Below are 22,510 nucleotides of genomic sequence, written 5' to 3'. Positions count from 1 at the left end.
ATAGAGTTAAGGATCAAATGAGAAAATGGATGCTGAGTGCTTTGTAATTAAAAAATGAAGTTCTATGCAGAAGTTTTAAAGCATAAAGCATGTATTTTCTGAAACAGTATTGAGTTCTTGAATGCCCTACCCTTTGCTGAGGAAGCTGTGTCAGGACTCCTGGTGTTTGTCAGAGAGTGAGTGTGTGTTCCCTGATCTCGGCCTATGGTAGGTTGCCCGGCCTGTTTGTTCCCTTGGTGTGGAGAGACTTGTCTGTTTTACCCATCAATGCCTGTTACTGTACAGTCTGGAAGTCTCTTGCCATGTTTGACTGATTAGCACTTGGAATGTGTCCAGTGTAGCTGAGACACTGAAGTTTTATTTTTTATTAATTAAAATTAAGTTATTTTAATTGAATTATTAATTATTTATTAAAATTCATATTTAAAACCTTGGACTTGATTCAGTTGTTAGAAAACTTTTAAGTGTGTTTTTGAGTTTAAGTTTTATATTGAAATAGTATTTTCAATATATTGGGATACTTTATTAATACTGGTTTTACATTTCTTTTTTTCTTTATTAATGTGACTGGCAGAACATTAAACATTTTTTTAAGTTTATTTGTTTATTTTGACAGAGTGAAAAAGAGCACAATCAGGCAAGGGGCAGAGAGAGAGGGAGAGAGAGGATACCAAGCAGGCTCCTCACTGTCAGCATAGAGCCCAATGCGGGGCTCAGTCTCACAAACTGTGAGATCATGACCTGAGTCGAAATCAAGGGTTCAGTGCTTAACTGACTGAGGTAGCCAGGTGCCCCAGTAACTGGCAGAACATTTTAAATGACATATGTGGCTTCCTGGCATTATGTTACTATTGGACAGCACTTTTTAGACCATCTCATAGGTTGTCTTCTGAACCTTTGGTAACACAGGGAGGGGCTGTCTCCACAGCAGTTTTATAATAATTATATACCTGCTTAAAAAACACAAAAACTGAACCCTGGAAGTAAACAACACTTCACAAAAGTTTTAGAATATAGAGAAAGGAAAATGTATCAACACCTTTCTCACTAACAAAGTGCCTACGATCCAGACTCTTTTCATAAATGTAGAAAGTGTACTTCTCTCATGTAGAGAGAGACTTTGATATTTAATTTTCTTACCTTAAGTGTGATTGAAGGTAGCTCAGTGTGTTGACTTAGCTGATACAGTTGTTGAAAAATAGTCTAAAGATGGAAGAGATTGTAGGGATGTTTTGTATACTTTATTCCTTGGAAAACAGGTTAAAGAAATTGCAGTTTGCCAAGAATAAGTTGTGAAACAGATTTCAGAGTAATGCTTTAGTCTTACACTGGCAAGAAGCCACAGAAAAATATTTATATAAAATCAAGAGCTATGAAGATTTTTTAATTAGTGAACTCTACCAGAATTATACATTTTGATTATGGTTCAGGATTTTTTATTAAGGAAATAAGTTAACATTTATATTAGTGTCCTTTGCTCCTTCTTGTATAGCAGGAAACCCAGATTTTTTCTACTGTCAAGGCAGGGTATCAGGTAGTAGAATAGAAAGGTGAGGTTGACTAGAGGCAAGACCCTGTGAGCACCTACCTTCATTTTGTGTGGATGGAGTATCCCTGTACAGTAGCCAAGGGCTTCTTGCTGTTCTTTCTTAACAACTTTTGGATGTGTGTTGGAGTTGTGCTGGAACTCCTCAAATGTTTCCTGCTCCTCTTCTTCCTCACAGTGCTGTTAGTTCCAGGAATGAATCATGGGGGCAAGTGCAACTGACAGGTTTTCCACAAACCTACTGTCAACGTTAGAAATCAAAGGAGTGGAATAGAATTCCTGTCTGTGGCCTGGTGTTATGCAGAGTTCCCAGACTTACCTGCTCAGTGGCAATGCCAGGTGTTGGCTGGCTGGCCCTCACCCGCCCTGAGATGGAGCTACTTTGACAGCAGCCCAGAGCAAGGCTCTGTTTTAGCTCTTTTCTTCCCCTGATTTATTCCTCTGTTCTTAGTACGGGGATCAGGCCTTGTTTGACTGGTGGTGGGACTGTCCCTGGGTGGCAGGGTCTTATCTGGTAGTCTATGTCTCCTCTAATCTACGTTCACACTCATACCGAACTTAATTTCCTCAAACCTAAACAGAACATACTCTCCTTTTGAAGCTTCAGGGGCTGACTCAGCATTGCAGAATCTAGTACCAGCAGCCGGGCACTCTATCACCTACAGTGTCCATTCCTTTTCATTCTCTTGTCTTGACTTGACTCCCTGCCCTTGTTCCTTTGCAAGTTTCTTGTGGAGCCAGAACATTTTACTACTGTTCTAATTTTACTTTTGGGACCCATGTTTTTTTTTTTTTTTTCTTTTTCACCCTATTAACTGATGGTTTGTGGCTCAAGTTAGATCCCACTGCTCCTTTCTTTGCTGCTGTATTGTTTGAGCACCTGTTACTCTGACCTGGTCTGTTTGCACCCGCTTTGGTCTTCCTTCCTGTGCTTTCTGAGCCCTGTGTGCCCCCTGCATTGCCCACCTAGGTACTTAACTTGAGTAGGTCTCAAGGCAGATTTGTGAGGCAGATGCAGAAAGGCGAGTAAATCTTGTATTTAAGAATAGTGTCACATCTGTATTTGAAATACAGCTTTGGACAAAAATAACGATACAGTTGTTTTTTTCCCCAAAGGTCTGTTTTCTATCATTTTGGATCATTCCACACAGCTCTTTAGAGCACATTTGTAAAGCAAAGGGCATCATTATATCTTTTACAACTTCTGTGCTTCTTTTCTCAGTTTTGACTGAGGTTGTGTTTACTGCCGACACACCTGACTCATATTTGGGGAAGGAAGCCCGCTACAGGTCACCTGGATGCATGATTATATTTCTGAGTTTAGTTTTTGTCATGCTTTCTTAATACTTTTTTTTTTTAATAGACATAGCTTGTTAAATTTTGCAATCTTCTTTCCTCTGCATAGAAACATTGCTTCTCAGACAGTAGCCAGATTGAAAGATGTTGCCCGTCGGATTTCATCATGTCTAGACTTCGAGCAACATAGTCGTGAAAGAACTGCTTCATTGGATTTGTTGCTGCGCTTTCAGCGCCTACTTATCAGTAAACTTTATCCAGGAGAAAGTATTGGTCAGACCTCAGATATATGTAGTAAGTTGCTTAAAATTAAAATGTCTTATGTGTATTTTGGGCTTTTTAATTTAGGCCTATTCTACACTCCCAGATGAGTAGTTCTTATATTATTAAATGTGCCAATTTGGGGGGACTTCATTTTGTATCCACTTTTTTGGGGGACAAATATTAGACTCCTCAATATTTTTTGTTTCCTCGTCTTAATATTTAAGTTCTTTGGACATCAAAAATAGTTTCCTTTATGTTCAAGTTAGTCTTAACAGACAATTTATCAGACTTACTCTACGTGTCTGTTATGGAGTGTTGGATACTAACATAATGTGGGAACAAAGTAGTGACATAGCATTTGTTGATCGCACTGGAAAACCAGGTGGGGAGTAATGCAAGGAATGAATCATCATTGGAGGAAGGCTGGGTCTCAGTTATAGCACTGGTTTATTAGCCGCTAGACATGGGACTAAGTCTGAGATTTACCAGGGGGCTGTAGGTTGCTCACCTGTGGAGCTGGGATAACATCTGAGGGTGCCTATGAGGATTAAAATAGGATGATATTTAAGCACTTAGTTCTGTGCATGACATAGATTAGAGTACTTTCCACAAGCTCAAAAGGTGGCTCTGTGTAAATTGGCTTTCTCTGTCACAGGATGGAAACATCTGCTGCTGTTAATATTTTTATAGATGTTATATTCTAAAATATCTTAGTTGCTGAAAACTGAAAAGGTTTATATATATTCTAAAATATCTTAGTTGCTGAAAAAATTAGGCATTTGTAGATAGAAAATTTCAGGTTGAAATAGGTGAACTTATAGTTCGAAAGAGACCTCTCAAAGACAAAATCATGAGGACTGAAAAGCTATTAAGAGCCTTGTAGGAAGAAAAGTTAAAGATTTTAGGAGATTGAAAAATGCCTAACTTTGTTTATTGGAAGTAATTTGCAAGTGTTAAGACTTGAAATTTGATAACATTTGTGTGTATTAGGTGTTGTAAGGTTTTAAAACTCTATAAATTATGACTTTAGTATTTACATTAAAAAAATTTTCTAGGTATTATATAGTGCAGTGTATGAAAATTTTTTCTCAAATTCTGTGACATAAAAACAACCAGGGAATATGGGTTAATTTTCTCCTTTGAGAAAATTGTTATACATAAAAGATGTATAGATGAGGGTGGAATCAATGCGATTTATTTACGAAGTAAATTTTAATGGTAAAAATGAAATTTTCTAAATCTTTCTTCAAGGTCCTGAGCTTATGGGTGTTGGTTCCTTGCTGAAGAAGTACACAGCCCTTTTGTGCACACACATTGGAGATATACTGCCTGTGGCAGCCAGCATTGCTTCTACCAGCTGGCGGCACTTTGCAGAGGTGGCCTGCATTGTGGAAGGGGACTTCACTGGTACCTTTTTTATATCCTACCTTCAGACATTTATTTATTTTCAGAGATAGATAAGACTTAAAATTTATCACTTCCTGATAAACCTGCATGCCTTTGCCCCATACATTTTCTAGTCATGTTGGCTTTTCTCCTTTTCTTTTTTTACTTGCTTGACAATTCTGTTGGTGTAGGAGTCGTGTCACTGTAAATGTAATTAGTGATTTAGAGTCATACAGCCATTATTAACATTTCAATAATGAGGTCATTGGGAATTGTCTAATTTTATTTCAGCCCCATAAAAATTAGTTGCGCCTTTCAGGACCTTAATAATTTCCAGTATTTCTTAATATGTTTTCAAGTTAGTTCTGTGACACTAGAGCATTCTTATTAAGTGCTTTTTTACTGAAAGTAAACTTAGTTGTAAACACTTAAGTTTTCTGAATAAAAGACAAGTTCACAGAAGTGTTGAAACACAGTGGTTTTGAAAAGTATTCTTGTAACTCAGAGGGTTCTGTTTGATACCTTTGTCTCTTTCAAAATGAAAGATAAAATAATCCTGTAGAAATATGCTTTCCTTATTTTGTGATTTATCAGAATTTGAACATAGAACAAGCTTAGAAAGTAGTTTTATAGGATATATGGTTTTATTTAAATCTTAATGCTGTTTTTTTTTCTTTTAAAATTTAGGTGTTCTCCTTCCAGAACTAGTAGTTTCTATAGTGCTTCTGCTCAGTAAAAATGCTGGTCTCATGCAGGAGGCTGGAGCTGTCCCTCTGCTGGGTGGCCTGTTAGAACACCTGGATCGGTTCAATCACCTTGCACCGGGAAAGGAAAGGGACGATAATGAAGAGTTAGCCTGGCCTGGCATCATGGGTATGACATCTTAACTTCTAGAACTTCTGCTGAGGAAAGTTTATCCTGATCTAACCTATTCTTGCCTTTTTATCCGAAGGATACTTCACAAAGAGAAACCAATATTTGCTATTTTCACTGATGGGAGTATAAGTGGAGAATCAAGATAATCCAAATCAGAAGAGATTTAGATTATATATAAGAAAGGATTTTTCTGTTAATTGTTGTTACTTTCTGAATTGGACTATTTTAGAAAGTTCTGTAGAACCCTTTCTTGGGTGTTGTCTCCAGAAGGTACTGTTGCGGCGATTAGATATAGTCCAGCTTTGGAGGCTGACATCAATATGGGATGACTTTTTAAACTCATTTCTAACTGATGTTACTAAGTTGTGGAATTCCGATATTTAGCTGAGCACTTCCCTATATGTACTGTCTATAGTGCTTACCAAATTGGGATGGAACTTGTCTTCTCAAAGTTTTCAGCTTTGACATTTTTTAAGTGTATGTTACCATACTGTGTATGGTTCTGACTTCCTGAACTCATAGAATTAAATTGAAGTTGTGGTCATTTGTATTTTGTAGGAAAGCTCAGGCAAAGCTGGGCTTTTTTCCCCTTCCATTGTAGACTGTCATCTTCTAACATAGGAGTTTCATTTTTTTTTTTTAATTTATATATGAAATTTATTGTCAAATTGGTTTCCATACAACACCCAGTGCTCATCCCAAAAGGTGCCCTCCTCAATACCCATCACCCACCCTCTCCTCCCTCCCACCCCCCATCAACCCTTAGTTTGTTCTCAGTTCTCAACAGTCTCTTATGCTTTGGCTCTCTCCCACTCTAACCTCTTTTTTTTTTTTTTTTTTTTTTTTTTTTTTATTTTTTTTTTTCTTTTTTTTTTCTTTTTTTTTTTTTCTTCCTTCCCCTCCCCCATGGGTTTAACATAGGAGTTTCAAATAAGAAGTAACAACTATCCTGAAGAAAATAACAATAGGATATGGAGCATAGTTTTTAATTTTTTTATATCACTAGTATTTTTAGCACCATTCATTTGTATTTATGAAGTTAAATGTTATTTTTGTCTCTATAGTTAGTATGGTTGAAGGCATTTAATCTGATTAAGCAGTTCAAACTTACTCATTTAAAAATCTTTTTTTATTATGAAATATAGCACATACTCAAAAGTACAGAAAACAGCTCTGTGACTGATCATAGAGAAAATCATTTGGGGCGCCTGGCTGGCTCTGTTGGTTAAGCGTCCGACTTCGCCTCAGGTCATGATTTCACGGTCCGTGAGATTGAACCCTGCGTCGGGCTCTGTGCTGACAGCTCAGAGCCTGGAGTCTTCTTCAGATACTGTGTCTCCCTCTCTCTCTGCCCCTCCACCACTCTCTCTCAAAAATAAATAAACATTAAAAAAATTAAAAAAAAAAAAAGAAAATAACATCCATCCAGATTAAGAAATGGAATGGTGGCAGGAACATCCTAAACACTGCTTCTTGTCTCCTGAAAGATACCTCTCTCTGGTCTTGTGTGGTTGCTGCTCCTCTACTTCTCTTTATCATTTTATCAGACAGGCTTGTGCTCCTTAATAGTTTGTTTAAATATTCTTATGTCTGTTTCTTTTTTAAAAATTTTTTTAAAATTTATTTTGAGAGAGAGCAAGAGTGAGGGGGGAGTAGAGAGAGAGGGAGACCAAGAATCCCGAGCCCCAAGAGGGGCTCAGTCTCATGAGTTGTGAGATCATGACCTGAGTCAAAACCAGGAGTTGTGTGCTTAACCAACTGTGCCACCCAGGTGCTTCTCTTATGTCTGTTTCTTGCTGGAATTAATTATGTCTATTTCTTGTTGGTTTGTAGGGTATGCTTTAGTACAGAATGCCAGGTTTCCATAGTGGTTGTGCTGATTTTCATCTCCATAGAGTGTGAGAGTTCTCACCATTCCACCCCTGTGCCAAGAGGTCACGTGTCATTTTTTCCCTAGGCATTTTGTCCATAGGATCATTGTTCCAGCACTCTTGGGTGAAAGGAGTGTCCTTGGTCACTCTTCAGGAGTACCACTTTTGTCAAAATCAGTTGACTGTCTCTGCCTGTGTCTATTTCTCATCTTGCAGCTTCCCTTTGTGACTTCTGCACTTGTTAGCACCCTCTGGTGCATTGTTGAATACAAATGGTGATACTGGGTAGCCTTGTCTTGTTTAGGAGCAAAAGAAAAGCTTTCAAAATTTCACACATGAAATATGAGGTTTGTTAAGGGATTTCTTTGTAGAAACCTTTTTAAAAAAATTTTTTTTAAGTTTATTTATTTTTTGAGAGACAGAGAGAGACAGAGCATGAGCGGGGGAGGGGCAGAGAGAGGGGGAGTCACAGAATCTGAAGCAGGCTCCAGGCTCTGACCTGGCAGCACAGAGCCTGACGTGGGGCTGGAACTCGTGAACCGTGAGATCATGACCTGAGCCAAAGTTGGACGCTTAACCGACTGAGCCACCCAGGCGCCCTCTTTGTAGAAGCCTTTACATATTAAGGAAGTTTCCTTCTATTCTGCTTTGCAATTAAGTTTTAATTAATCTCAGTGATTATATAATCTTTCTTTTTTCTATTAACGTGTTAATTATTGATTTTTCAAAAGTTAAATCAGCCTTCTGCATCTGGAATAAAACTATCTTGATCGTATTATATTGGTCATATTAATATGTGTTGCTGGTCTCGATGTGTTTTGCTTTTTTCCAACAATTTTGCATCTGTGCTTGTGAATTGTAGTTTTCTTTTAATGCCCTATAAGTTGCTGATAATCACCCCTCCACTAACAAAGAGTCTGTAATTTAGGAACATGACAGCTTCCCATGCAATCTCTGTTAAATTTCTTTTTACAGTCTGTTAGCTGAGAATATTAGCTTGTTGGTAGAAACTATCTGAGGGATCCAGTAGTACAAAAACATAACAAGACATTTAAAGTTTTAGTAAGACAGGCTGTGCTAGTCTCTTAGAGTTACTTAGAGAATGTTCTTTCCTCTTCTTTTTTTTTTCCTCCCCAGAAGGGTATGTATAAGATTGGTAGAATTTGCCAGATAATCATCTTGATCTGTAGTGTTGTGAACAGTTTTTTTGTTTTTTTTGTTTTTTTTTGTTTTTTTTGTTTTTTTTTTTTGTTTTTTTTTGGTTTTGGGGTGGTAAGATAGAGTGGAAACCCAACTTTTTTTTTTTTTTTAACTATGGTGAAGTATACATAACAAAAATTTTCATTTTAACCATATTTAAGTTTTCCATCCTGTGGCATTAAGTACATTCACGTTATTGTCCAACCAACACCACCATCCAGTTTCAAAACCTTTCATCTCTCCTGAATTGAAACTCTGTGCCCATTAAACATTAAGTCTCCATTCTCCACTCCCTCTCACCCTTGACAACCACCATTCAACTTTCTGTTTCTGTGAATTTGACTACTCGAGGTAGGTCATATAAGTGGAAGCATACAGTATTTGTTCTTTGGTAATTGTCTTACTCTATTTAGCATATCTTCAGGGTTCATCCATGTTATAGCATGTGTCAGAATTTCCTTCCTTTTTAAGGCTGAATAATGTTTAATAATATTGCAAACAAATTGGTTTATCCAGTCATCTCTTGATATACACTTTGGTGGTTTCCACCTTTTGGCTGATGTGACTAACGCTGTCATGAACATGGGTGTGCAAATGTCTGTTTGAAGCCCTGCTTTCACTTCCTTTGGGTTAGAGGCTAAAAGTGGGATTGCTGAGTCATATGGTAATTCTGTGTTTAACTTCCCACCATAATATTTTCCATAGTGGCTGTTCCATTTTACATTCCCATAGGCAGAGTACAAGGAAGGGCTCTATTTTTTCACATCCTTGCCAACACTTGTTTTTTTCTGTTTTATTGATAACAGCCATCCTAATGGGACAGAGTGGTATCATAATGTAGTTTTGATTTGGTTTTCCTTAATGGTTAGTGATAATGTATGTCCTTGTGCTTATTGGCCATTTGCATATCTTTGGAGAAGTGTCTATTAAAGTGTTTTTCCTATTTTTGAATCAGGTTTTGTTATTGTTGCTATTGTTGAATTGTAGGAATTTGTTATGTATTCTGGATGTATATGATTTAGTTATATTTTCTCCTTATGTGTGGATTGCCTTTTCATTTTGTTGGTAGTGTCCAGTGATGTTTAATTTTGATTAAGTCCAACTTAACCTAGTTTTTCTTTTGTTGCCTATGCTTTTGGTGTCCTGTTCAAGAAATCATTGCCAAATTATATGTCATGAAGGATTCCTCCTGTTCTTTTCTAAGAGTTTGATATTTTATAGTTTTAGCTCTTCAAATCTTTGATCTGTTTTAAGTTTTGTATATGGTGTATAAGGTAAGGGTCCAACTTGATTTGTTTGCGATTGGATATTCAGTTTTCCTAGCACCACTTGTGGAAAAGATTGTCCTTCCCCCATTGAATGGTTGTGACACTCTGTCCAAAACATTTGACCATATATATGAGGATTTATTTCTGAGTTCTGTATTCTATTCCATTGATCCAGTTGTCTGTCTTTATGCTGGTGCTACTCTGGTCTTTATTATTTCTTTTCTTCTTTCTTAGGGTTTAATCTGATATTTTTTTAGCTTTTAAAGAAATGATGTTTGTTCATTGTGAAAACACAGATAAAAGTAGGGGAGAATAGGATAATGAACCTGGATTTACAAGTATTCACATTTCAGCTTCTCCTCCACTTAACTTAGTGATTGAATGATTGAATCATTTTAAAGCAGATCTCTTTAAGACATTTTGACACACATTACCTGTTAATGATTAGAACTTTTTTTGGTAATAAAACCTTAATATCATTATTCTGTCTAAGATTAATGGTGATTCCTTAATGTTACATGCAGTCTATGTTCCATTTTCCTGGATTATCTAAAAAGGTCTTTTTATTAGTGGTTATTTTGAATCAGCATCTAAATACGTTTTGCATGTTATAGTTGGTTGATATGCTTCCAGTCTCTTTTTCATTTAACAGTGTATCTCTAGGCCCTCCTCTTTGTCTCTGTGGTCATACTCTTTATTTGTCAAAGAAGCAGGGAATTTGTTCTGGAGAATTTCATATTTTCTGAATTTGGTTGATTGCCCTCTCTTTTAGTCTAATATCTCTGTTACACTTTCTCTAAACAGTTGGTTATATGTATAGGGGTGATGAGGCTTGGATGCAGATTTGGATTCAGTTTTTGATAGAGTGTGTCTGAGGTCATGCTGTGTGTTTCTTGTTTCATTGGCTCTGAGGCCTGTGATTCTGTGTGACACCCACCTTCAGTTCTGTTCAGATGGACCAGGGAGTTCATATACAGTCTGTCTTCTATAAAATCCCCTAGCAACCTTGCCTTCATTTGTTTGGGTAGTACAAAGTACAATTTGTACAGGTAAGGACATGATCCTAGCTTGACTCCCCTCTTCAATCACCTCCCTATATCATTTTTCAGTGATACTGAGTTAATGTCCTAGCACTTTGAAAGGTGACCAGTGAGGCATTCTTCCTTCATCTTCCCCTTCATTCCTCCCCTCCTCCTCTGTTTTTATTTTATTTATTTATTTTTTATTTACTTATTGTTTTTGAGAGAGAGTGAGCCTGGGAGGGGCAGAAGGAGATGGAGAGTGAGAATTTAAGCAGGCTTCATGCCCAACACAGACCCTGACTCAGGGCTCAATCTCCTGATTGTGAGATCATGAGCTGAGCTGAAATCAAGAGTTGGACACTTAACTGACTGAGCCACCTAGGTGCCCCTTTTTAAAATTTTTGACTATCGTGAACTCTTAGAATTTTATTGATTTAATGTTTATTAACTTATTTACTTTTTTGCTTTTTTTCCCCCTACTATATATATTTAAAGGTATAAATGCCCTTAAACACATATTTAGCTCTAGAAGTGTGGATCTATAGTATTTTCATTATCATTCATTGTATTTTTTCTATAGACATTTTTTTCTGGGAAGTCAAATATGAATTTTTATTTTATTTTTGTTACCTATTTGTAATTTAACTGCATTGTAGTCAGTGCATATGCTCTGTAACTTTATTTCTTTGACATTTTTGGGATTTGCTTTATTGCCTTATACATAGATTTGCTATTCATGCTGCTCATGTGATATTGTTTTTGTTTTGTTTTATAATCATTGCATGTTCTTTGTGCATTTATTTATTTTTTAATGTTTTTATTTATTTTTGAGACAGAGAGAGACAGAGCATGAGCAGGGGAGGAGCAGAGAGAGAGGGAGACACAGAATCTGAAGCAGGCTGCAGGCTCTGTGCTGTCAGCTCAGAGCCCGACGCGGGGTCGAACTCACAGACTGTGAGATCATGACCTGAGCTGAAGTCGGACGCTCAACCAACTGTGCCAGCCAGGCGCCCCAAATCATTGCATATTCTTAGTGAATTTTTGTTTGTGGTATTAGTTACAGCGAGAGATATGTTAATCTCCTATTGTGATTATGGATTTGTCTATTTCCCTTTATAGTTTTTGCATGATTTGTTCTATTGCTTTATCTCTTGATCTATTGATTGATTGATTTTGGTTTCTGTATATGCAGAATCATTTTTTACAGGTCAGAACTGTAGAAATAATGAGGAGGTGACACAGATACGCAAAGCTGATTTGGAGAACCACAATAAAGATGGAGGCTTCTGGACTGTGATTGATGGGAAAGTATATGATATAAAGGACTTCCAGACACAGTCATTAACAGGAAATAGTATTCTTGGTAAGGCCTCACTTTCTGCTTCATGGTGAAAAGTTACAGCATGTGCCATTTTGAGCAGAGTATTTGGCTTTTAAGCGATCAGTTGAGTATATTGCTCCACCCCCCATGTTTTAATCTACTGGTGACTTTGGTTTGCGGCCTATCAGCGAATTCAAACAGGTTTGAAGAATTCCTTATCATTTTGTATTTGTTTCAACACCTGTTGAAACTTGTTTCAAATCCTGAGTTGGCGCAGGCAGCTCTGGGAGGGGATGAAAGATCATTATTATACTTTGGTAACCCTCACACTGGAGTCACCTGCCTGATCTATTTCCTACTTGACATTTCTACTATTGGTGTGTAAGCAAATTGTATTGAAATAATGTTGCTTTTGTTTTTTTTGTTTTAGCTCAGTTTGCAGGGGAAGACCCAGTGGTAGCTTTGGAAGCTGCTTTGCAGTTTGAAGACACCCGGGAATCAATGCATGCCTTCTGTGTTGGCCAGTATCTGGAGGTGAGGCTGTGTGCGTGGGCATCATGGTGAACGTCAGGGGAGACCTCCTCTGTATATTTGTGATAGGTGGTTTTTACCTTGAAGTATTATTGATAATGGGGCCTTTCGGTGGAGGTGCATGTCATTAAGTGATACATATGAAGATCCTTTAGAAGTTTTTTCATAAATGAATTTATTTACACTTATTCGTGTTAAGATTTATGAAGTATTGGTCTTGAAAAATTATTGTAAAAGTTGTTAATTTGTAACACATGTAGACACTTTTCCACACACAAAAAGGGGTTAACCTTTGGCCTTTACAGTTTTATTGTAAGCTTATGTAGAAATTTGAAGTGGCTTACTATCTTGAGATATATATTTTTGGGGGAAGAATTATCTAGTAGCATAATTCTTTAGAATAGAAGTATGTCCTACCTATGCATGAGCTTTGGAGTTTATATGTTGGGATTGGTTTTCCAGGTATAGATCCATAAGTAATAAAATTTATTAAATGCCACATAGGTAAGACTTAAAGCATTGCATAGGGAGAGATTGACTTTGCTTGTAAATTATCTAATAAGACTGGCAAAGTTTTTTTTCATTTGATCTCTTTTCTAACTGGTTTCTTTTTGTTAACATAAATTTATACCTCCACATATTGTGGTCCTAGTTCACTATTCACAGCAGTCCTTTCATATTTTTGGGTTTTTGGGGGTGTTATTTATGCATGTAACAATTCAGTATATTTTCTGAAGTATACAGTCAATCTGTAAACTTTATTTGATTCTTTAAGGAATTATCTAGTTTACCTGTTGTTTTTTAAATTTTTTAAAAAGTTTATTGTGTGTGTGTGTGTGTGTGTGTGTGTGTGTGTATGTGTGTGAGAGAGAGGAAGGGGGAGAGAGAGAGAGAGAGAAACAAGGGAGGAACAGAGAGAAAGGGAGAGAGAGGATCCCAAACAGGCTCTGCACTGTCTGTGCAGAGACCCAGGTAGGGCTCGAACTCACAAACCGCGAGATCTTGACCCAAGCCGAATCAAGAGTTGGACACTCAACTGATTGAGCTACCCAAGAGCCCCTCTAGTTTACCTGTTTATCTGAGCTTTGGTTTTACCACCAGTAGATCTGTGTGTTTACCGTTTGCTCTGTAGGGTGTGCCTACAGCACACAGCATGTATAGCAGCATAATAAGATGTAGGAAAAGGGTATCCAGAGCATCTGCTTCTCTTCCTCATGGAACTTTGTCTTGTTTAGGGACATAAGCTGTTGCTCTTTTGGTTTTTATGTTTTCAATTAACCCTGTTTTCTCAGACTGATGATGAAATTTATCTTTCCAAGCCTGACCAAGAAGTTGTTACCATACCAGATCTGGGAAGTCTCTCTTCACCTCTGATAGACACAGAAAGGAATCTGGGCCTACTTCTCGGATTACATGCTTCCTATTTAGCTATGAGCACACCACTGTCTCCGGTTGAGATCGAATGTGCCAGTAAGAAAAATTTGCTTTCTGCTAACAGATTAGAAGGTTATTTTAGCTGAGTCTTACGTGCTATTTAGAATAGGAGAAGAATCAACACAGTTGTTGGTGAGTAAAAATAAGGATCGTGGGACTATGACACTAAACCAATGAAATAGAAATAGTTGTGAATGGCTTTCATTTGCTCTCATGACCTGTGGCAGCAGAGGAAGCTAACAGGTGCATGGAAATATCAGTCCTATGCGTGCTCTCACTTTTGCTTCCTGTAACAGATGGGTTCAACTTGGCTGTCGTCTCCATGTGACATGGATTGGCTGTTCCTATTGGGGATAATATTCTTTTTGAGGATTGTGTTTTTACTAGACCCAAATACCTTTTGGGATTGCGACCTTTTTAATGACCTAAAGTAATAAAATTTCACTATATTCCATAAGATGGATTTAAAGTTTTGTTTACATATTCCTACATTTCTCTGTCTGCCAACCATGCAGCAAGCATTTACTGAGTAAATACTCAGTATGAGTTACCATGCTAGGTGCTCAATGCATTAAGTGTGCATTAGACACTTTTCTGTTTTTAGGTGCTTTTTGTGTGATGATGAGCCAGACATTATAATAGAGCAGTACACAGGGTAGAAGAGCATGAAATGGAGACATTTGTAATTTGTTCTGATGGGGAAGAAACCCCATCAGAGGTGAAGGAGTAGGGACATTGGAGTCCCAGAAAAGTGAGTGTGTGAATCTTCTGGGCAGAAATACAAGTGTGTGAGGAGCATTTGTTAAGAACAGTAGGGCTTCCTATTGCTTGCGTATGTGTACTGTCAGGAGAGAATGCTAGTGGGCAAGGATGGTCAATGTACTTGGTCAGCCCAGCCTTCTGGAACAAGCCTTTGGTGTGCATACTGGGCATTTTGCTGCCTGCAGAGCCTCTCAGGGGGATGGACTCATCCTTTCCCTCAAATATTTGTAGTATAGGGAAGATACATTTCTTCTAAATCAGCAAAGAGGGTGGGAAATGAGAAGAGTCAGAGTAGAATTGATCAGAAAGTACTATGGGCCCTGGTGGGTGGGGCCTAAGCCATCAGAAACCACCTTTAGAGCAGTATCTTTGAGAGATTAGAGGGAGTTCTAAATGTAGAGACCTAGGGAAGGTCATGATCATATTTGTGTTTTAGAATTAATGTAGCACTTAGGAGAATGCTCCTGGATCTTCTAAAATCTAAATTTTCAGTAAAAGAACATGGAGTACATCCCAGATTTGATTGCTTGGGTTTTGGAGGACTATTTTGATAACAGAAGTCATTGAAAAAAATTTGTAGCAATGAACAAACTGATTCTTCATTTTTTTTGGTGAATCTCACTCCAGTTATCTTAGCAATTAGAATGAGCATCCACATTGGCACTGATGCATATTCTTGTGTGTCTAGCCATGCCTCACGCAGGTCTCCTTTGTGAGACACACATAGTCTACTGGTCTCCAGTCTCCAAGGATCTGTCTCTTACTAAGGTCCCATGTTATATGATTAGTAGTCTCTTATTTTTATTATTAGATTAATGCTCTAGGGAAATATGTCCTGCCCTGAGCATGTTTTTTCTTTGTAGTCCCCTTCTCATGTGCTGCTTTCCTACCTGGATGCTCAGTGTTTTTATCTTTATCCAGATCTCCTCTCAGTTGTCACTTCCACAGAAAATCCTTTACCGACTCTTGCAGTAGTGGAGGTCTATACTCTTGTACCAACTGTAGTACTTTGTAGCATACAGTTATCCTAATTGAAATTGAGTGATTGCTTGTGTAAGTGTTGCCTCCATGCTGCTCTCCCTAGTAAAATGCAATGCCCCAGTGTTCCCACAGTATCAGTAGAATCAGTCAGCTCCATGTTTTACTGAGTATCTAGAAAAGTTGTACTGGAACTATTATACTGAGTTCTGATACCATGCTTAAGATGTAGTGAATAGCCAGAAGTGTTAACCTATTTTCATGCAGACATAGGAATTATAAGCCAGTCTATATAAATGTTAGATGTGACTCTTTAATATGAATGATGCTGAATTTTTCCTCTTAAATCAAATATTCACTTCTTATCTTTTATATCAATGTTTATTTCTGAATAGTACACTCAAGTTTCTCTTTAATGTTTGCATATGCACTTTCTAGAGTGGCTTCAGTCATCCATCTTCTCTGGAGGCCTACAGACCAGCCAGATCCACTATAGCTACAATGAGGAGAAAGACGAGGACCATTGTAGCTCTCCTGGAGGCACTCCTGCTAGCAAGTCCCGACTCTGCTCCCACAGACGGGCCTTAGGAGACCATTCCCAGGCATTCCTGCAAGCCATTGCTGACAATAACATACAGGATCACAATGTGAAGGTGAGTGAGGCCTTCCCACACTTAGTATCCTTGGTTTACCGTAAAACTTTGATATGTGAACACTTTCACGTTCTCTGATTTGCTTAGCACAGACTTTAGTTACATATTATTTGTAGGGCTGGTTTTGAGGTAAGAGGCTGGTTCAGTTCTTCTGGGTGCCTGACTCTTGACTTCAGGTCAGGTCATGATCTCAAGGTCATGAGATAGAGCCCTGTGTTAGGCTGTGCACTGGGCATGAAGCCCGCTTAAGGTTCTCTCTCTCCCTTTGCTTCCTCCCCTGTGTGCATGCGCTCTGTCTTTGAAAAAAAAAAAAAAAAGAAAAAGAAAAAAAAGGCTGATTCAATTCAATATGTCAGTGATGTTTTAGAAGCATTGCTGATTGCAAGTACATTAGAAATTGTGGCATGTAGTTTGGAATTTATGAGGGCGTGTTAGGTGGCTCTGAAGTTACCCTCCAGCTGTTTCTGTTACAGGACTTTCTGTGTCAAATAGAAAGGTACTGTAGGCAGTGCCATTTGACCACACCAATCACTTTTCCTCCTGAGCACCCTGTGGAAGAGGTTGGCCGCTTACTATTATGTTGCCTTTTAAAGCATGAAGATTTAGGTATGAATCTTGACATTTTAGCTATACTATACATTTTTCAACTGACATGCAATGTGCATTCATTCTTACGCTGCCCCTTTTTAAAAATGTCTTTTACAGGTCACGTGGCATTATCTTTAGTTCACGCAGGAACCCTTGGTATTGAGCAAGTAAAGCACAGAACATTGCCTAAATCAGTAGTGGATGTTTGTAGAGTTGTTTACCAAGCAAAATGCTCACTCATTAAGGTAAATACATTTTTATTCTTTTTTTTTGTGCTTTGCAGATAGTTGGTAAAATATTTGTTAAGTTGTGTTTTCATATTTAACTTTGTAGACGCATCAAGAACAGGGTCGTTCTTACAAGGAAGTCTGCGCTCCAGTCATTGAACGTTTGAGATTCCTCTTTAATGAACTAAGACCTGCAGTTTGTAATGATCTCTCTATAATGTCCAAGTTTAAACTGTTAAGTTCTTTGCCCCGTTGGAGGAGGATAGTTCAGAAGATAATTCGAGAACGAAGGAAAAAGAGAGGTAAAAGATGGGAAGATGCTGTCAAAGTGTGTGCTTTTCCCCAGTATATTTGAGTCTGTGATTTGAGTGAAGCTGTTTGCTACTGCTTAGTACATGTGGATTTCCACAACTGCCATGATATTTGTTATGTGTATTTATGATTAAATAGACAAATCCTGCTTATTTTTCCTAGACATCAGATAATGATACAACTTTGCTATTGAGTATGTTATGATTTGGTAATTACTAAATTGATGCTGTACAAGGTAAATACTATAAACTTTATTAAATTGATGGGGAAGAGGAAGTGTTTTTTTTTTTTTTTTAATCACTTGTCCTGGTAAATGAGATATATGAGAATGTTTATTCTTTTAGTTAATCTTGCCATTATTGTAAGGAAATGTTTTCCTTTGGAAATATTGAGGATTCTGATACATGGAGAATTGTTATAAAAGGAACTAAAAGAATTACTAATATTTTCAGGAAGCAACTGTTTAGGGATGTGGAGAATTTTTATATTAAATGAGCAAAATTTGAGTACAAGTACATGAATTTGGAATTTGGTTAATTATGATTATAAAAATTTTTATATTAAATGAGAAAAATTTGAGTACAAGTACATGAATTTGGAATTTGGTTAATTATGATTATAAAAACGTTTTGCAGAAATTTCTGATTATATTCTTATGAATTATACCAATTTATTCACAGATAAGCTTATTAAACTATTATTTACTGAGTTTTTGATGGACTTATGAACAATGATGTCATAAAAGACTAACTTTGTGTTAGAAGCCATCCTGAATTGATTGTTCTTGAGAAAACTCTTAACCACAACAATTTGCCTGAATCCTAGAGATGCTCTGAATCAGGAAATCATGGTAGGAATGCTTCTGAGATCCCTTTAACCTAGGTAGTGAGGAAATTCATAGTAGAGGCACAGGCCTGGGAGACCACCATCTCAGCTTGAGGAACAATGATGCCCTCACCACCTGACCATTGCCTCCATGGATTCTGAGGCCATGTTGTCACCTCTTAAAGTTTCTTGTTGTGGGTTTAAATATTTAGTTGTGTAAGTTTGAAGCTGTTTTTGTTTTTATTTTAAGAAAATCAAATAACTTATAAATGATTATTACTGGTGCTGTGTTAGGCTTACCAAAAGCACCCTTAAATTTGATGATTCATTGGACTCGGAAGAGCTGTTATACTCACAGTTACAGTTTATTACTGTGAAAGGATACAGATTAAAATCAGCAAAAGGAAAGGCACATTGAAGGAAATCCAAAGAAAACTAGGCCTAAGCTTCCGGTTCCCTCCCAGTGGAGCTGCATAGGGCTGTGCTTAGTTCTCTCAGCAGTGATGTGTGACAGCATGTGTGAAGGGCTGTCAGCAAGGATGCTCACCTGAGCCTTGGCATCCAAGATTATTATTGTGGGTCAGTCACATAGACATATGGGGCCTGCATGGTTACTCTCAGTTATTTAGACTCTAGCTTCCACAGTAGAAACAGGTGATAACTGTAAGTCACATTCTTAGCATAAACTGTCTGTTCAAACTGGAAAACATGGCCTTAGACCTCAGGCATACAGAAACAATTTTCTCAGGCAGAACATATCAAGGACTTGGATCTCAGTTCACAGGGGATGGCCAAGTGCTGAAAGGACAGTGTTTCTTGGGAATTTGCAGAGTTTGGGCAACCCAGACCTGCTGTGTTAGTGTTTACTGCTCATGTGTATTATTAATTATATTCCTTATTATATTACTTGCTGAGAAGAAATAAACTAAAAGTCTTGAAAGGGAGCAAAAATATGAAAGCAACACCACATATCATATTGAAAATTCAATAGAAATTTCCCAAATTAAAGAGACTAACGTAGTAAAAGGTATCCAGTTAATTCAGTTCAGTTGCATAGTGGTGACAGATTCATTGCATTGGTCCAGAGTGGGCAAGCTGGGGACAAATGCAGCCTGCTGCTTGCTGTATGTTGCCCATGAGCTAAGATTGGGTTTTGAATTTTAAAGTTACTTTTTAAAAAACCAAAAGAAGAATAATATGTTTGACACATGGAAATTATATGAAGTTTAAATTCAAGCATCTGTAAATAAAGTTAGCTGCTTTTCAGCTTGCAACAGCAGAATCCAGTATTTGCAATAGACTGACTGGCCTGCAAAGACTAAAATATTCACCATCTATCTGGCCCTTTAAGAAAAAGTTTGCTGACTACTGGGCTTCTCTTTCTGTATGACCATCATAGCACCTTCTCCATCTTTCTGTACATGATGTGGAGTAGCAGAGTGTTATTATTGAATGTCATGTGAGAATAATCATGATAGTTTTTACTTTTGTAGTTTGAGCATTTCAGTTGACAGTGGTATTTACATGTTTGAGTAAAATAGGTCCTTTACCTTCATGCGTATTTAATACTTCTTAATTTAAAATTGTATATAAATAAATGAATTTTATAATGAAAGATGTTTTTAATCATAGTTCCTAAGAAGCCAGAATCTACAGATGATGAAGAAAAAATTGGAAATGAAGAGAGTGATTTAGAAGAAGCTTGCATTTTGCCACATAGTCCTATAAATGTGGATAAAAGACCCATTACAATTAAATCACCTAAGGTGAAGTATTTTCTGTGATTCTGAGGCTGACTGAATAGAAACACAGCACATAGCAAGGGAACCCATAAGTATTGTCACTTTGTCCTTGAGCGTCTATAAGATAGAGAGTGTAGTGGGTTATTATACATATGGGTGACCGCCCCAGTCATGCCTAACACACTTGATTTATGGTGTCCTGGTTAGATCGATAGCTGGAAAAGTGTTCCCTTTTACTTTTAGTAGTACATTATATCATTATTCATTTGCCATTCATTCACTGAATATATACTTTGCTCTAGAAACTGTCCTGGTCACATAGGCTGTTGAAACCTATGATAATTTAACTTTGTATACCATGTTAGTCTGTTCCAAAGTATGTAAGTATAGAGATTATAAATTCATTTATAAGCCTATTTATGGCATAGTTATTTTTGCCATAAATTAGTTACTTAATTTCAAGTATTTTACCAATTTAAACGTACTTGCATTTATTTATAATTTATTTGAGTAACTGTTTCAGAGCCCATGTTAATAAGGTAAACTAATGGTGAAAATGGCTTTCCTTTGTCAGGATAAATGGCAACCACTGTTGAGTACCGTTACAGGTGTTCACAAATACAAGTGGTTGAAGCAGAATGTTCAGGGTCTCTATCCACAGTCTGCGCTCCTCAGTACAATTGCTGAATTTGCCCTTAAGGAAGAGCCAGTGGATGTGGAAAAAATGAGAAAGTGCCTACTAAAACAGGTAAAATTTGCTAAAAACATTCTTCTCTGCATGGGATATAATATACACAACATTTAACTGTATGCATTCATATTTTGCAGTTGGAGAGAGCAGAAGTTCGTCTGGAAGGGATAGATACAATTTTAAAACTGGCAACCAAAAATTTCTTACTTCCATCTGTGCAGTATGCTATGTTCTGTGGATGGCAAAGACTTATTCCTGAGGGGATTGATATAGGGTAAAACTTTATTATAACATTTTTTCTTAATAAGGGAAATTCTGGCAACAAGACATTATTTTATTGAAATTAAAAGTCTGGCAATATTCTGATTTTTTTTTTAATGTTTATTTATTTTTGAGAGAGAGAGAGCGCAAGTGGGGCGGTGGGGGGTGGGGGGAGTGGGCAGAGAGAGAGAGAGAGAGACAGAATCTGAAGCAGGCTCCAGGCTCTGAGCTGTCAGCACAGAGCTCGACATGGGGCTTGAACTCATGGACTGTGAAATCATGACCTGAGCCAAAGTCGGACGCTCAACTGACTAAGCCACTCAGGCGCCCCCTTTCTGGCAATGTGCCAAGTAAAATTCTTTATCTTTGTTTGAAAGGGAACCTCTTACGGATTGCCTAAAGGATGTTGATTTGATCCCACCTTTTAATCGGATGCTGCTGGAAGTAACTTTTGGCAAGCTATATGCTTGGGCTGTTCAGAATATTCGAAATGTTTTGATAGATGCAAATGCAAAATTTAAAGAGCTTGGTGAGTTAAAAAAAAAAATCTGATGTTTAAAAGGCTGTATTAAGATTGCTGTTGAAGTATTGCCTGTAATCATGTTAGCATTATCTTATAGTTTGGCTCTTAATTATATGTTGTGGAAACTTACAAATGCTAATTTTTTGCTCTTTGAGAAGACTTTAATAATTTTGTACATTAGAATGATAATCTTTTAAAAATTTTTTATTTTTATATTTATAGATATATAAATATATTTATATTTTATTTTTATTTTTTGAAAGTGTGCACACACGTTCCTATGTGTGGGGTTAGGGGCAGAGGGAGAGGGAGAGAGAGAATCTTAAGCAGGCTCCCATGCCTAGTGTGGAGCCCCAACTCAGGGCTTGATCTCATGACTGTGAGATCATGATCTGAGCTGAAATCAAGAGTTGGACACTTAGAACTGACTGTGCCACCCAGGTGCCCTTAGACTGATACTCTAAGCTGCTTTAAGGTTTCTCAAATTTTAAATGGAACTTTCAAAATTCAGCAGAAGACACAATTTTGTAGTGTCCTAATAGTAAGCTTTTACATTTTAACATTTTCATGTGTATCACTAACACCATATACCCTAAAGTGTATATCCTTTATTAATACTTAATTTATTGAATAGTTTGAGCACCTGCAGAGAAATGCTAGGATTGGTTTTGTGGAAGAGAAGTGAAATATGACTCTTGTATATGAAATAAAATGAGTAAGCTACCAGGGATATTTAGTGGAGCTGCATGTTAAGTTTTGTGGACAAATGGAAATAGGTATATGTGGATTGATGGTGGTAGGATTATTGCAAAGCAATGAACAGCTGCCTGATGTCCACACTCTTTGGAAACCCATTGAAAAACATAGTTTTTAAAAAATTACTATTGTTTTCCTCATCTGTATGTTCTTATATCCACATGCAAGAAATTTATG

General features: G+C 37.3%; 1 protein-coding gene across 1 annotated transcript in view; it reads left to right on the top strand.

Moving 5' to 3' along the window:
• HERC2 (HECT and RLD domain containing E3 ubiquitin protein ligase 2) overlaps positions 1–22,510 on the top strand; it is a 262,633-nt gene that overhangs the window by 108,401 nt on the left and 131,722 nt on the right. Inside the window, exons 11-24 of the mRNA XM_040493913.1 lie at positions 2,952–3,136; positions 4,358–4,513; positions 5,180–5,365; positions 11,922–12,092; positions 12,481–12,584; positions 13,901–14,051; positions 16,194–16,408; positions 16,882–17,014; positions 17,114–17,241; positions 17,330–17,525; positions 19,993–20,126; positions 20,677–20,850; positions 20,931–21,067; positions 21,432–21,583. Coding sequence (XP_040349847.1) covers positions 2,952–3,136; positions 4,358–4,513; positions 5,180–5,365; positions 11,922–12,092; positions 12,481–12,584; positions 13,901–14,051; positions 16,194–16,408; positions 16,882–17,014; positions 17,114–17,241; positions 17,330–17,525; positions 19,993–20,126; positions 20,677–20,850; positions 20,931–21,067; positions 21,432–21,583 — 2,222 coding nt within the window. The remainder of the gene's footprint in view (positions 1–2,951; positions 3,137–4,357; positions 4,514–5,179; positions 5,366–11,921; positions 12,093–12,480; positions 12,585–13,900; positions 14,052–16,193; positions 16,409–16,881; positions 17,015–17,113; positions 17,242–17,329; positions 17,526–19,992; positions 20,127–20,676; positions 20,851–20,930; positions 21,068–21,431; positions 21,584–22,510) is intronic.

This window comes from Herpailurus yagouaroundi, unplaced genomic scaffold (assembly GCF_014898765.1).
Source record: "Herpailurus yagouaroundi ecotype Mexico unplaced genomic scaffold, PumYag 185, whole genome shotgun sequence".
Lineage (NCBI taxonomy): Eukaryota > Metazoa > Chordata > Mammalia > Carnivora > Felidae > Herpailurus > Herpailurus yagouaroundi.
Note: the sequence above shows the minus strand (reverse complement) of the source record. Positions and strands in the feature narration are given on the sequence as shown.